Raw genomic sequence first — 12,352 nt, 5'->3', positions numbered from 1 at the left:
CCTTGTCGACTTATTCGAGCATCATAGCGCTGCAGGACCGAAAGAGTAGCTCGGCGCCCACAGGACCCGTGCAGCAGGGTTTTAAGGAAGGGCGTGGAGATCGTGACGAGGTCCCAGCGGCTAGAATTTCAATAGGAATAGAATCCGCTAGAATTTCATCCAAAATCCACTAGAATTTAATTTTATCCGCACGTCGAACAGCGTAGGTGAACGCCCATTAACGTAGATCTAAGTACAATACGATTTTGCCAAGCTGATATGCTTCGGCTCCTGCACCACTACGCTGCATTGGCCAGTGGTCCCTCCAACACCTATGGCAACCTCAAACTGATTACGTAGATGTGTCGACGAGTTTGGAATAGCGATTGCGATAAATCCACAAAGGTAATGATGATATGCATGACCAATCATTGCAAAGTGGCGACGGGTTGTGCCGAATCAACAACGAGATTTTAGTCTTTCTGCACGAAATGTCCTACAACCCGCGCCACTTCAACTAATAGCGACACCGCGCGCCTCGTACCCACCGGCATTTTTCGATGCTCCGCCTCAAGTCGACACTCGCGGCGCAGCCGCCCAGTCTGCCCGTCGCGCCCGAGAGTGGCCTCTGGCCGCTGCGGTCGAGCTTTGCGTTCTTCGCCAAGGACGATGGCTTCCGCCTCCGCCACGAGCGCTTCGATACGCTGCACAAGCTGCTCGGCCCGATCTACAAGATCCGGTTCCTTCCGCTGCAAAAATATATGGTGACCATCGCCGACCCGGCCGCCGTCGCGCAAATCTACTGGCACAAAGGCCCGATGCCGCAGCGGCGCGTCAACCCCACATGGAAGGTCCACCGCGACGCGCGCCAATGGCCGATCGGCTCGGTCAACACCAACGAGTTTGCCGAGTGGAAGCGGTTCCGTCGCAGCCTCAGCGCGCACGTGCTCCAAGCGCACAACGTCGCTGCGTGGCTCCCCCGGCTCGACGATGTGGCCCAGGACATTGTCGCGCGCATCCGCAGCCAGGCGGTAACAGACAATAGCGTCCCGATGACGCGTGTGACGCAGGCGTATGCGCTCGAGGCCGCGAGCGCGCTCGTCTTTGGGCGGCGCATGGGCTGCGTCTCGCGCGACCACTTGACGCCGATCGACGCCGAGGCGCAAGCGTTCATCGGCGCGGTCGACGGCTTCGCGGCCATGACGCAAGTGCTCGGGCGCGTGCCGCCGTTCGTGCCGCACTGGGCGTACCGGTTTCTGCCGTCGTACCAGGCGTTTGCAGCGCACTCGGACGTGATCTTTGCTTTGGGCGAGACGCGCATGCGGCAAAAGATGGCGTCCACAGAAGAGACGGACCCGGATCTGCTCAGTATGTTCTTGGCGCGGCCCGAGCTCGACGAGCGCGACGCGATAGCTCAGGCCGTCGACGTGCTCCTGGCGAGCGTCGATACGACGACGAACGCGCTCTTGTGGACGCTCTACCTCCTCGCGTCGTCGCCCAACGGCCGCGCGATGCAAGAGACGATCCGGGACGAGGCCAACGCGGCCTTGGGTGGCAACGCCAGCTTTGATGACGCGGCGCTGGAAAAGGTCTCGTATGTACGAGCGGTCGTGAAGGAGGCGCTGCGCTTGTACCCAGTCGCGAACCCCAACCAGCGCTACCTGACGAGCGATCTGACGCTGCTGGGGCACAAGATCCCGGCGGGCACAAGCGTGCTCGTAGCCACGTACACGATGAGTCGCGACCCAAATGTGTTTGAGAACCCGACTGCGTTCGTGCCCGAGCGCTGGATGAACAAGGCGAGCAACCGCCAAGCCGCCGCGTATTCGACGCTGCCGTTCGGGATGGGCGCGCGCAGCTGCGTCGGGCGGCGCTTGGCCGAGACAGAGATGTACTTGCTCCTCTCGCACCTCTTGCGGACGATGGAGGTGAGCTGGATCGCAACAGAGGCCCACCCCAAGGCGGTCATTCATTTGCTCATGACGCCAGAGACGGAACTTACCCTTCGCTTTCAGCCGTGGTAAACCAGTGCAACCAGATACGTTTTGGGTTGCCATCGATATTCACAAAAGAGCCAATCGGAGCCGCCGAAATATAGATCGACCAATGGGATATCGCGATGTTTTAGTTTGGAGCGTAGTATTGCGTCGAGGTGGGGCCGTGGGCGTTGTTTCGAAGGTCATAGAAGTATAGTCGGGCTACGGCATTACACTAGATGCAGCGACTAGGATTTTGATAGTCGATACCACGCTATAAAGATGAGTCGTTCAAGGACAAGAAGCGCGAGTTTGGTCTCTGAGAACCTTTGTTTCCGAGACAAATCCCGGGCATGCCAAGTACGCAAAGTCTTGGGGCGACGCGTGCAGTATGTCCAGTCGCGCATGCTCTCGAAAGGCCAAGGCGCTTGGTGACACTTGAACGAGCACCAAAGATCAACTGGCGCTCTGGATGTGTTTAAAACGTGTTTTATACTCCGGCGGGGATTACGCGTGGGTGCATATCAGGCAGGCGACGATGGCCGAGGACCTGCGCCGGCTCGAACACGTGCGACTGCGCAACCGCCTCAAGCAGCAGCGCCACAAGGCGCGCTACGTCAACGAGCGCGACCTGCTTCGGGACCAGGTCGAGCACATGACGCAGCTCGTCACCTCATGGCGCACGCACCCGCGCCTGACGATGCTGTCGTGGCGCGATACCGCGACGGGCCTCAGCGACGCCGCATCCGAGGCGCAAGCGACGCTGCACGAGCTGCGGCGGCAGCACCGCGTCATGACCGACACCGTGCGGAGTGCCTTGTCGCTCGCGGCTTCGATCTCGCGTCAAAACAACGTGCCCGTACAGATCTTATCCTCTCTAGTATGTACGCATCATCAGCGTCCTAGTCGCTAGCTCAAGACTTTGCGTGGGCGCGCACGACGCTGCTTATGGATCCGACCGCGCGGCGCCTTGGCCTCGACTGGTTCACGCAGCACATGTATTTCAACACGGACCGGATGCTATCGCGGGGCGGGTTTCCCAGCGTCGGGTCGTTCGCCGACGTGCTCGTGCAGGACTGCGGCAACGACTGCGTCGACGTCTTTGGCCGCGTCCAAGTCGAGTACAGCGTCGCACTGGAGGCTGCGTATACGTCGTTGGCGCCGCGCATCTGGAGCGTCCTCCGAGGCGATGCGATGGCCCACGCGTCTCAAGTACTCGACACCGACGTACGCTCCAACTAAACGTTGGATTTTTGGTATATTTGCGTGCGTCTAGATCACGGCCGCGATCGACCCGAGCATGGTCTACCGGCGGTACGCCGTGAGCGGCGACGACTCGCGGTATTATGCGGCCCGCGAGTTTCGAACCGCCGACCGCATCGTCTTCTTGCTCGGCAACATGGCGCAGGACGAGCTGCAGCCGACCAGCGCGATCTGGCGGCCGCGTCGCTTCTGGTACGAGGCGTCCAGAATCTAGATCTGAGTCGTCGTAGGTTTGTCTTGGAGCGACAGGGCGTCGATCGCTGCCGCGTTCGCTTCATGTGGTACAACGGACCGTACGTGGTCCACGGCAGCGCAGTGCCGTGGGATCGGCACATTGCGCTCACGGAGCACGAGTACGGCGAGGTTATTGGCACGTCTTTGAGTCGCCACCACTTCCAGGCCTACCTCCGAGACAAGTACAGCGCCGAGGACCACGAGTTGCTGGCCTTACCCGACGACGTGTCAAAGTAGGCGTTGAATGTGAACATCAAAATCAAAACGTGCGATTGAGTTTGTTACCCACGGAAGCGAGCCGTAAGCACGAGGGACAGCGCAATCTCAAGAACCAGAATTCCGGCAAAGACAGGCCAATGGTACGGAACCGCAACAAAGAACGAGACGAGCACGAAGATCGGCAGCGGGACGGCGACCAATGTGCTCGCCATCAAGTCGCGCTGGGCGTGCGACCACGTCCGGCAGAGGAGGAGCACTGCGGCCGCGTCGACACCGCGTTCCAGCGTCACGGTCTGGAGGCGGCGGCTAGCAGTGGCGACCTGCAGCACTTCGCGCGTCGGGAGAAGCACCGAGATGGTCGCGTTGGATGAGTAGAAGCGGCCGGCGATCCTGAGCGCAGACCCGTGGTCGTCGAGGCGCCACGTATGCGTGAGCGTCAACCAGCTCCAGCCCGTCGTGTTGACAATCTCTGCGGGCTGGGCCAAGAGCGCGCTCTCGACGAGAAAGGTCTCGTCGGACGTGGAGCAGACGCCTGTTGTGCGGCGCAAGGTCGCGACTTCATTGCCCTCGGCGTCGCGGAGAGTCTTGCGGCTGTAGACGAGGCTCTGCTCCTGCGCATCGTCGGCAAAGCTCAACGTCGCCTTGGCCGCGAGCACGAACCGCGCGTCTAGCACAGCGACCGACACGGCGGGCGCGCTAATATCGACTGCGCACCGCATGATGAATGGCGAAGTGGAGCAATGCCCTTGCGTTCGATAGCTCACGTCCATGCGCAACATCCATACACAGCTGCTTGCGTGTGGTTGTGAGCAGTGCAATCCACGTCCGCGCACATTGTACACGTATCGTACCTCCACCGATGTCAGCGTAGATGCCATCGCTCATTAGAGTAGCTAGAATAGTCGCTCCGCGCCCATGCCCTTTGTATCAATCGAGGGGTAGGGTAACCGCTTGAATTTTACGCAACCATTTGTTAACATAACAGTTAGAGCCAACTACTGCAGCACGTCGTAGCCATCGCGTCGTTTCTGCTGCGTGAGAAGCGCATGGAGGCCCAGCGCGAGGCAGGCGCCCATGACCATGTAGCCGACGACTTCGATGACATTGGTGCGGCTGGTCGTGGGCGGCGCGTCCTTGGCGCTGATGGTTTCGCCGGTCCCAGTCGAGATCTGGATCGTTTTGCCGTTCGCCGGGTCGGCGTACGACGCGCCGGGCCACCCGTTGAACTCGGTGGCCGAGAGCCACGCGCGGCTGTACCCAGGCGCCGACATTTTGCCCGGCCCCTCGCCCGTGACGATGTAGCCGCAGCTGTACTTGGCGACGAGCTGCCACGCGAGCGCCCACCAGTGCGCGACGACGCTCGAAGCGAACGTGTTGAGCTTCTCGGTGACATCCGAGGTCGAGAGCGAGGTGTTGCTCCGGAGCGAAGCCACGAGCGCGATGCCGTCGGCTTCGAGGCGCGTCGCATGCGAGAGCACTTCGCCGTTGATCGTGTTCCAGCGCAGCATGCTCCACTGGTTGACAAAGTTGAAGGCCCACCACGCCGAGTCCGTGCTAAAGACGCTTTGGTTGCCCGTCGTGTACGAGATTGGGAGCGACGACTGCGTGGGCGACATCGGGACAAACACCGAGCCGTGCGGACTGTCTTGGCAGTACCACGCGGTCGCCCGGAGCGACTCCGAGACGTTGGTCGACGGCGCTTGGATCTGCAACACGAACGCAAACATGGTGCGGTACATGGAGATCGACCGCTCCCAGCCGCCCGAGACGTTGAAGAGCGGGCCGTCAAAGCTAGTTGCGAGTTGAGATTCTCGCTACAATTTGAGTTGCACGTACCGAATTGGGTTGCCAAAGGGACCGGCGCCGAGACCACGCGTCATGTCGTACGGCGTGCCCTCGTAATGGTCGCGCATGAGCCGAAACACCGTCGTGAGGTTCACGGGGCGGTCGGGCTTGACGCTAAACGGGTACGTCATCTCGGTCGCTTGCCAGCCCAAGGTCGCGTCGAGCTGCAACGACGGCGCCACGTAGTCGAGGACGCGCCAGAGACGGCGCCCAGCGTAGAGCGGCAAGAGCGAGCCCGCGTACCCGGTCACGTCGCCCCAGCTGTAGGCGGCCGTAAAGTCAAACGGGCCTGCACCACGCAATTAGCTTTGAGTAGAGAGCGCTCGCATACCGTCGGCGGGGTTGTACCAGCCCATTTCGGTCGCGAACGAAATGACGTTGGGCGACGCGAGGTAGTTGGCCGTGTCGTTGAGGTCCATCTCCCGGATCGAAAAGGCGTTGGCGAGCACGGTCACGTGGCCGTCAGGCACGCGCTGCGCCGCCCAGACCGCAGACGCGTTCTTCGGGCCCGTGAGTACGTGGAAGATCCACATCTCGCCGTACTTGTCCGAGATGCCGAGGCTCTCGGCCGAGTCGCAGTACATGGGCGCCTACGTACTTCCATGAATCTCCATTCAGATGCGTATTTGTATACCTTGGGATTGCCGCTGTCTTCGCTGTAAAAGCCATGCTTGACCGCGAGGTCGCCCATGGTCGTGATCGCACAGCGCGCGCTGTCGCAGCGCTCGAGCGCAATCTTGGTGAGCTCGCCGATGCCCATCATGTTGAAGCCGTAGGGCACGTCGCTCGGCCACCCGACCGTCTTGGCCGGGCACGTGCTCTCGGCGATGCTCAGCGACACTTCGTTCATCATGCCATAGTCTTGGTCAAAGTACGCGTACGTGTGGGCCACCTGCGGAATCGACCCCAATGGCTTCATGAGCACCTGGCCCTGCGTCGGCTCGTACAGCGGTCCGCGACCCATCGACGTGATGCGCGGGTAGCCGCCATACACGTTGTACACGTCGCGCGTCGCATTGGCCGCGTGGTCCATGGCAGGCACCCGGACGAGGCGCGTGTCGGCCGTGCCGCCGCCCGCGTCGTCCGTATGGGCCAAGAGCGACGAGCCGTCCGTTGACGCGCCGTGCGTCACGCCAATGACCGTGCACGCGTCGGCCATCGCGGCGAGTGCGGCGAGAGCCGCCAGCATCTCGGTCCCTCGCATCGAATTGGAATGTGTCAACTTCAACCCCGATCTTGGCCTATTTAATTACTTTAAACATTGTTTCATACAAACCCATAGTGTAATACATCAGCCTAGATATTAAAATGCAAACGCGAAATTCTATATTGATCTTTGTATGGCCCAGCGTGAAAAGCATGCCAGAAAAAAGAATTTGGCCCAAAACCTTTTACTTTCAATATATTTGCATAATGAATGCCTTCACCTCTGCAGTCCATATCTTAGACATCTGATAAACCTTTATCAATCGATATATTGTAGTCTTCGATACGAGTTGAAGTGGTCGCCAAAATGACCAAAGCTCCGAGCTTCGAAATCGCCGAGACGAGCAGTTCAACATGGGTACAGGCGCGGCTGGCAGCGATGGCGCCACCGCCACGTCACCCCTTGATGCCCCCTTCTAGCTCTCAGAGCGACGGCAATGGGGCTGAGGGTGAAAGGCTCTTGGTCCAGCCACTATCGCAGCTACTAACCAGGGTGTGAACGCGAGTAGCCGCGCGCCGTCGATATGCAGGAACCCGCGTACTACAGTAGGATCTAGTATTTGTATCGGTCTCTACAGCGTTGTGCTGGGTTGTATGTCAACTTGGATCTGCGCGGGCGACGTCACGTCGTCGTCGTCGCGCCTGCGCTGCGCAGCCTTGCGGAACGAGTCGCCGAGGCTGCCCGAGCGCACGCCAAAGGCCACGGTGCTGAGCACCGCGATCGTCGTCGCCTTGAGCTTGCGCCGCGCGTTGAACTGCCGCAGCTGGTTGAGTGCGTTGTCGAGCTGGACCGAGCCGACGTCGATGCCCGAGATCCACGGGTGGCGCAAGAGCTGGGCGGTCGTCGGGCGGTCCTTCGGGTCTTTGGTGAGCATTTTTGTGATGAGGTCCTTGGCTGCGTCCGAGACGTCGTCCCAGTACGGCTCGTGGAAGTGAAACACGCCCTCCTTGATCTGCGCAAAGAGCGCCGGCCGGTTCTCGTCGTGGAAGGGCGGGTACCCGCAGAGGAGGATGTACGTGATCACGCCGATGCTCCACACATCAACGCTGGCGCCGTACGGCTTGCCCATGAGCACTTCGGGCGCCACGTAGCCGGGCGTGCCGCACGCCGTCACGAGGCCCGCGCTGTCGACGGCAATGCGCTTTGCAAAACCAAAGTCGGCGAGCTTGAACGACGTGTGGTCGTCGCGGTTGACGAGCAAGATGTTTTCGGGCTACATCCCCTCTGAGCGACGCACGATGGAGAGATGTCTACCTTGAGGTCGCGATGGACAATGTTGGCGGCGTGGCAGTACGCCGTGACCTCGAGGAGGCTCTTGACCACGTCGCGGGCCTCGCGCTCCGTGTAGCACGTCTTCTCGACGATCCGGTCAAAGAGCTCGCCGCCCTCGACAAACTCGGTCACGAGCACAAAGAATTCGGGCTCGGCAAAGACTTGATGCAGCGCAATGATGTTGCGGTGGTGCATCTATACATCGATCGCCTGAGCGTTGCGCGTGCAACAACAAAGAAGCTACCTGCTTGAGCACCGAGACCTCGACAAGGAGCGCGTGGACGTCGTCGAGGCTGAGGTTGGCGCGGCGAATGCACTTGGCCGCGTACTTGGTGCGCGTCGCCTTCTCGATGGCCACGCGCACGGTCGAGTACGAGCCGCGGCCGATGACGCGCCCGAGCTCGTAAAAGTCCTTGGAGAGGCCGGCGTCAAAGATCGGCGACGCCGCAATGAGCTCGTCGATCGTCTTGCCCGTCGTCGTCGTCATCGCTGCCAATTCCTCTCTGCAATTGGATGCCATTGATGGAAAGGGGCCGAGATCCGGATACGCCGTCCGGACCGCCGGGTGTCCCAGCTCGCCACATTGGGAGAGAGCGCAACTCGTCGACGCGCCAGGGGAAGACTCGTGGGCAGCGACGAGTCAACCGAGATCAACGTAGTTGGTCGTCGCATACACACTGGCGGCAGGACGCATCCAACTACTACTACTCGAGGTTTAACCCATTTTACCGCCGATCCCATTTGGCATTTTGAAACCTTGCGCCAAGCAGGAATCGACACTCGCATGCACGCGATTCAGCAAGTCTCGAGCAGCCGACGTGACAGCTCTGGCTTTTTCGTTGCTTTGGGCTTGCTGTTGATGATGCACTGCGTGAAGGAGGTAGGCGGCAGTCGAGAACGCGCCAACTAAGAACTGATTGTACTTGTAGAGGTGTGCACATTGCAGGGCAGGGTTGTTGGCGTAGGAATGGGTAGGACAAACGATCTAGTTCGATAGAGGCATCCGTGGACAGAGTATGTCCACGTCGCTACTTGCCCGCCTTCACACCTCGACCGTGTACGAAGCTACAAATAAAGGAGCAACGAACGACTTAAACGCTCGGAACCCAAAACACTATCGTTATTTCACATATAAACTCTATTTCTCACGGACGATAATGCTAGTTTAACGACAGTGTACTAAACTTTTCCAGGATGTTGGCGCGGGTTTGGGCTTGGAGACTTTCTCCAAAGCTCTCGATCGAGCGCTCTTCTGGTGGCGACAGGAGCTCTGCAAACTCTTCTTGCCACGTCGTGAAGCACCCGCGGACCGATAGCGGGCCGTTGTACAGGACCATGCGCAGCCGCGACGTCGTGGGCCCGCGCCGCTCGAGCACCGCCCTATCCACGTTTTAGTACGTTATGGAAGCCGAATCCATAGAGATCCATACCAGATCATGGTCGGGATCCACGTTTCGTTGCGCGCTTGGCGTTCGTCGTGCGCAAAGCTGCCCATGACAAAGACGATGCGATCGGGCGTCGAGAACTCGCGGGAGATGTTGAAGTTGGCTTCGCCCGCCGACAGCACCATGCGCCGATACAGCAGCTTGGCGTCGATGGACGCCGTGATCTACAGAGTTGATATATGAGCCATTTACATCCACGTAAAAAGCAGGGGCGTACGTCCTGGTCGAGGTACTCCGAGTAGAACGGCAGCACTTCGCCCCGAAATATGGACCAGAGGCGGCCATTGACAGCCGCGTTTGCAGACTCGAGCGGCATGTTGTAGTCGATCTGGATGCGCGAGAGGAGGTCGAGCTGGTCCGGGCCGCAGTCGCGCGTGAGGCTTTTGACTTCGTTGCCCACGGGGGAGAAGGCCGCGTACTGCATCATGAGGTCCGTGTTGTGGTACAAGTGCTGCGAGAACCAGTCCATGCCGAGGCGCCGCGCCGCGGGGTCGGCCGCCAGAGTCGCATCGAGGAAGGCAAAGTGGCGCGCAGGCATCTACATGAGGCGATCGCACCAGATGTGAGCCAAGGCGACGGTACCGTGAGGTTGTCGCGCCGGCTGAGCGTCGTGGCCATCGAGAGCGCGCCAACAAACGTCTTTTGGAGCTTGGCGTGCTGCTTCTGGAGCGTCTCGAGCGTCGTCATGGCCTCAAGACGGGCGTCGCTAAGGGCCGTCGCAACGTCCTGCCACGACAAGGCTGAGCTCTCGTCCGACTCGTCGACCGTGGCCCGGGGCGCGCCAGAGCGCTTTGCGAGGACGAGGCTCAGCTCCTCGATCTGCTGCTCGAGGATCTGCCGCTCCGAGACGTAGCGCGCCTTGTGGCGGCGCTGCTTCATGCGGTTGCGCAGGCGCTGGTGCTCGAGGCGCCGGTCCACGGTAGGGTCCACCACGGTCTCGGCCGCCATTGCTCGTTTGGCAATCGTCTTTCTGGCCAAATGGATTTTATTGGCTGAAATACCCCGTTTAGACCCAATCACATCCGACGTGGGTGATAGCTTAGCGCCCAAACGACTTTTGCTTGTCATCACAAGCGTATGTCGCTCGCAACACACTACTAGTACGTGCAGATGCTTCCTCGGTCTCCTACGCACAAGACTCTGCCAGGCGCGCCCACTTTGGTTGCCGAGAGTCTACGATTGCACTTGGCCCGGTTTGTTGAAGTCATGGCGGTCGTCTGGTGAACCAAGAGCGTGACAGCCACAATTTGGCAGCAACGTCCTTGAGTAGAGCAAGCTGACTCGCGCACGAGTCCCGGCAGAAGCGGCCGGCGGTGAATGCAACTCACATAGGCGCCTCAGCGTTGGCTTAAATGCGTTCGTGCAAGAGCGTGGCTATGTGTCACGTGATGACGGTCAAACGAGTCCGCGGGTCAGCACTTGCCGTGACCAACGTCCTTTGGTATTCACTCGAGTTGGGACTCGAATCTCAGGCGTCACGACCTGCGCTCGGCTATAACGAAGGAATCATGCGAGACGCTCTGTGCGTAATGAGCGAGCATCTCTCTTCGCTCTGTCTGTCTCTGATCGACGTTGTGTCTCGACGACCAACGCCACCACAACTCCGACCGCATACAAGCCCGCTGGAGCTCTTGGCACAAGGGCTGAAGCAGAGCAACATCGACCCTACGCAAGCCAGCTGAAGGCGCTTACGACGCAGATCTGATTGCTTTCTTGTTGACGACCACACAGTGGCGCCGCGGTGGAATCTCGTGCAGAGGAATAGGAGTAATACGGGCCGCAAATTGCTCACGCGTTGTCGCCCACGGCAACTGCAAGCCGCCAGTCGCTCCCTTGCGTCTCTATGAGGCGAGTCTGCCCTTAGCGGTCGGAAATATTGGTCGCCGCGCTTGAGGTTGTCTCTTCAACCTGCAGCTTCTGTGCAGTCGCTGGAGTGCATACTCATATCAAGTGTCGTCGCACTGACAGAGTTGTGTAATGCGGGCTGACGCTTTGCGGTCGTTTACGATTTCGTCATCGGTCTATAACGCGTTTTATTGGAGTTTAAACAGATGGCGCACGGCACCACTGGATTACGTTGCCGCTGCATTCCGTGGTCCGTGTATTGCCATCGCAGCTCAGGTGCGCGGGATTGATTATGACTCGGAATGATTCGGAGATGGCGCATCAAGGCCCATGTACTGTACGAAGGGATAGCGCAGGGTTCACATCCTAGTGCGCACAGCGAGAGTCCTGTCTGTTCGAGGTCGTCGTGCTTTGGGCCGAGTGGCCGTCCCATCACTCCAAACATGCATTGCCCACAAGCACTCATGCCCGTCTTGATCCGTCTCCCGCGTCATGTAATCGACGCGGCTGTGTCATATAAAAAACGCGTTGGTGGTCGTAAAAACGCGCTAAACACATGGGACTGAAATCGATCCTTTGTCCCATGTTGCGTCAACGCCGCCGCACAATAATGTCCTGCGACGCGGGTCACGACGCTCAGTTTTCAATTTATTTCCTCGTCTGCATGACCACACCGGCCTTTGTGATCCCGACGCCGCCACCGAGCCCGCCGATGCTCGACTACACCCGGCACAGCAACCCCGACGTTGACCGCGACGTCGACGGCGACGAGTGGCGAAGCCTGTCGCCCACCAACGACGCGAGCGAGTCGGGCAAAGAAGGTGACACTGACGACGACAACTCGACAGCACTCGCGCCGGGCGCACCCATCCACATCTTCTCGATGCCGGCCATCGCCCTCTATCTGCAGATGATCGCGGTATCTTGCTTGCAGAACCTCCTGCCGCCGCTCAAGATCTACCTCTTCACGGCCTACCTCCACGGGTCGACCACACATGTGTGGCAGCTCACCGCGCTCGAGAACATTGCGTGGACCTTCCGCGTCTTCTTTGCGATTCTCTCGGACG

The 12,352-nt window shown here is 59.7% G+C and overlaps 8 protein-coding genes across 8 annotated transcripts in view; 4 read left to right on the top strand and 4 right to left on the bottom strand.

Moving 5' to 3' along the window:
- Positions 1 to 49, top strand: part of SDRG_15896 (hypothetical protein) — a gene marked incomplete at both ends in the record, with an annotated part of 1,898 nt that extends 1,849 nt beyond the window's left edge. The window contains one exon of the mRNA XM_008622082.1: positions 28 to 49. Within this exon, the coding sequence (XP_008620304.1) occupies positions 28 to 49 (22 nt within the window). The remainder of the gene's footprint in view (positions 1 to 27) is intronic.
- A 490-nt stretch (positions 50 to 539) lies between these two features.
- SDRG_15895 (hypothetical protein) lies at positions 540 to 2,003 on the top strand (the record flags this gene model as incomplete). The annotated part of the gene is made up of 1 exon (XM_008622081.1): positions 540 to 2,003. One exon carries the CDS (start codon positions 540 to 542, stop codon positions 2,001 to 2,003), a length of 1,464 nt encoding a protein of 487 aa, XP_008620303.1.
- A 490-nt stretch (positions 2,004 to 2,493) lies between these two features.
- Positions 2,494 to 3,689, top strand: SDRG_15894 (hypothetical protein; the record flags this gene model as incomplete). The annotated part of the gene is made up of 4 exons (XM_008622080.1): positions 2,494 to 2,814; positions 2,862 to 3,182; positions 3,232 to 3,410; positions 3,449 to 3,689. 4 exons carry the CDS (start codon positions 2,494 to 2,496, stop codon positions 3,687 to 3,689), a joined length of 1,062 nt encoding a protein of 353 aa, XP_008620302.1.
- Positions 3,690 to 3,733: 44 nt separating this feature from the next.
- SDRG_15893 (hypothetical protein) lies at positions 3,734 to 4,390 on the bottom strand (the record flags this gene model as incomplete). Its single annotated transcript, XM_008622079.1, has 1 exon — positions 3,734 to 4,390. The coding sequence occupies one exon, from the start codon at positions 4,388 to 4,390 to the stop codon at positions 3,734 to 3,736; it is 657 nt and encodes a 218-aa protein (XP_008620301.1).
- Positions 4,391 to 4,587: 197 nt separating this feature from the next.
- On the bottom strand, positions 4,588 to 6,724 carry SDRG_15892 (hypothetical protein). The gene is made up of 4 exons (XM_008622078.1): positions 6,151 to 6,724; positions 5,848 to 6,106; positions 5,508 to 5,805; positions 4,588 to 5,462 (listed from the first exon to the last, which is right to left on the bottom strand). The coding sequence occupies exons 1-4, from the start codon at positions 6,718 to 6,720 to the stop codon at positions 4,667 to 4,669; spliced, it is 1,923 nt and encodes a 640-aa protein (XP_008620300.1). The 5' UTR covers positions 6,721 to 6,724; the 3' UTR covers positions 4,588 to 4,666.
- A 364-nt stretch (positions 6,725 to 7,088) lies between these two features.
- On the bottom strand, positions 7,089 to 8,497 carry SDRG_15891 (CAMK/CAMK1 protein kinase). The gene is made up of 3 exons (XM_008622077.1): positions 8,240 to 8,497; positions 7,978 to 8,190; positions 7,089 to 7,936 (listed from the first exon to the last, which is right to left on the bottom strand). Exons 1-3 carry the CDS (start codon positions 8,480 to 8,482, stop codon positions 7,295 to 7,297), a joined length of 1,098 nt encoding a protein of 365 aa, XP_008620299.1. The 5' UTR covers positions 8,483 to 8,497; the 3' UTR covers positions 7,089 to 7,294.
- A 596-nt stretch (positions 8,498 to 9,093) lies between these two features.
- On the bottom strand, positions 9,094 to 10,799 carry SDRG_15890 (hypothetical protein). The gene is made up of 4 exons (XM_008622076.1): positions 10,023 to 10,799; positions 9,658 to 9,978; positions 9,426 to 9,604; positions 9,094 to 9,375 (listed from the first exon to the last, which is right to left on the bottom strand). Exons 1-4 carry the CDS (start codon positions 10,506 to 10,508, stop codon positions 9,156 to 9,158), a joined length of 1,206 nt encoding a protein of 401 aa, XP_008620298.1. The 5' UTR covers positions 10,509 to 10,799; the 3' UTR covers positions 9,094 to 9,155.
- A 1,143-nt stretch (positions 10,800 to 11,942) lies between these two features.
- SDRG_15889 (hypothetical protein) lies at positions 11,943 to 12,346 on the top strand (the record flags this gene model as incomplete). Its single annotated transcript, XM_008622075.1, has 1 exon — positions 11,943 to 12,346. A coding segment is annotated over one exon (403 nt), but the record flags the coding sequence as incomplete, so codon positions are not given.
- Between the last annotated feature and the right edge of the window lie 6 nt (positions 12,347 to 12,352).

Source organism: Saprolegnia diclina (assembly GCF_000281045.1).
Source record: "Saprolegnia diclina VS20 unplaced genomic scaffold supercont1.104, whole genome shotgun sequence".
Taxonomy (NCBI): domain Eukaryota; phylum Oomycota; class Saprolegniomycetes; order Saprolegniales; family Saprolegniaceae; genus Saprolegnia; species Saprolegnia diclina.
The sequence above is the reverse complement of the archived record's forward strand: the minus strand, read 5'-3'. Positions and strand labels throughout refer to the sequence as shown.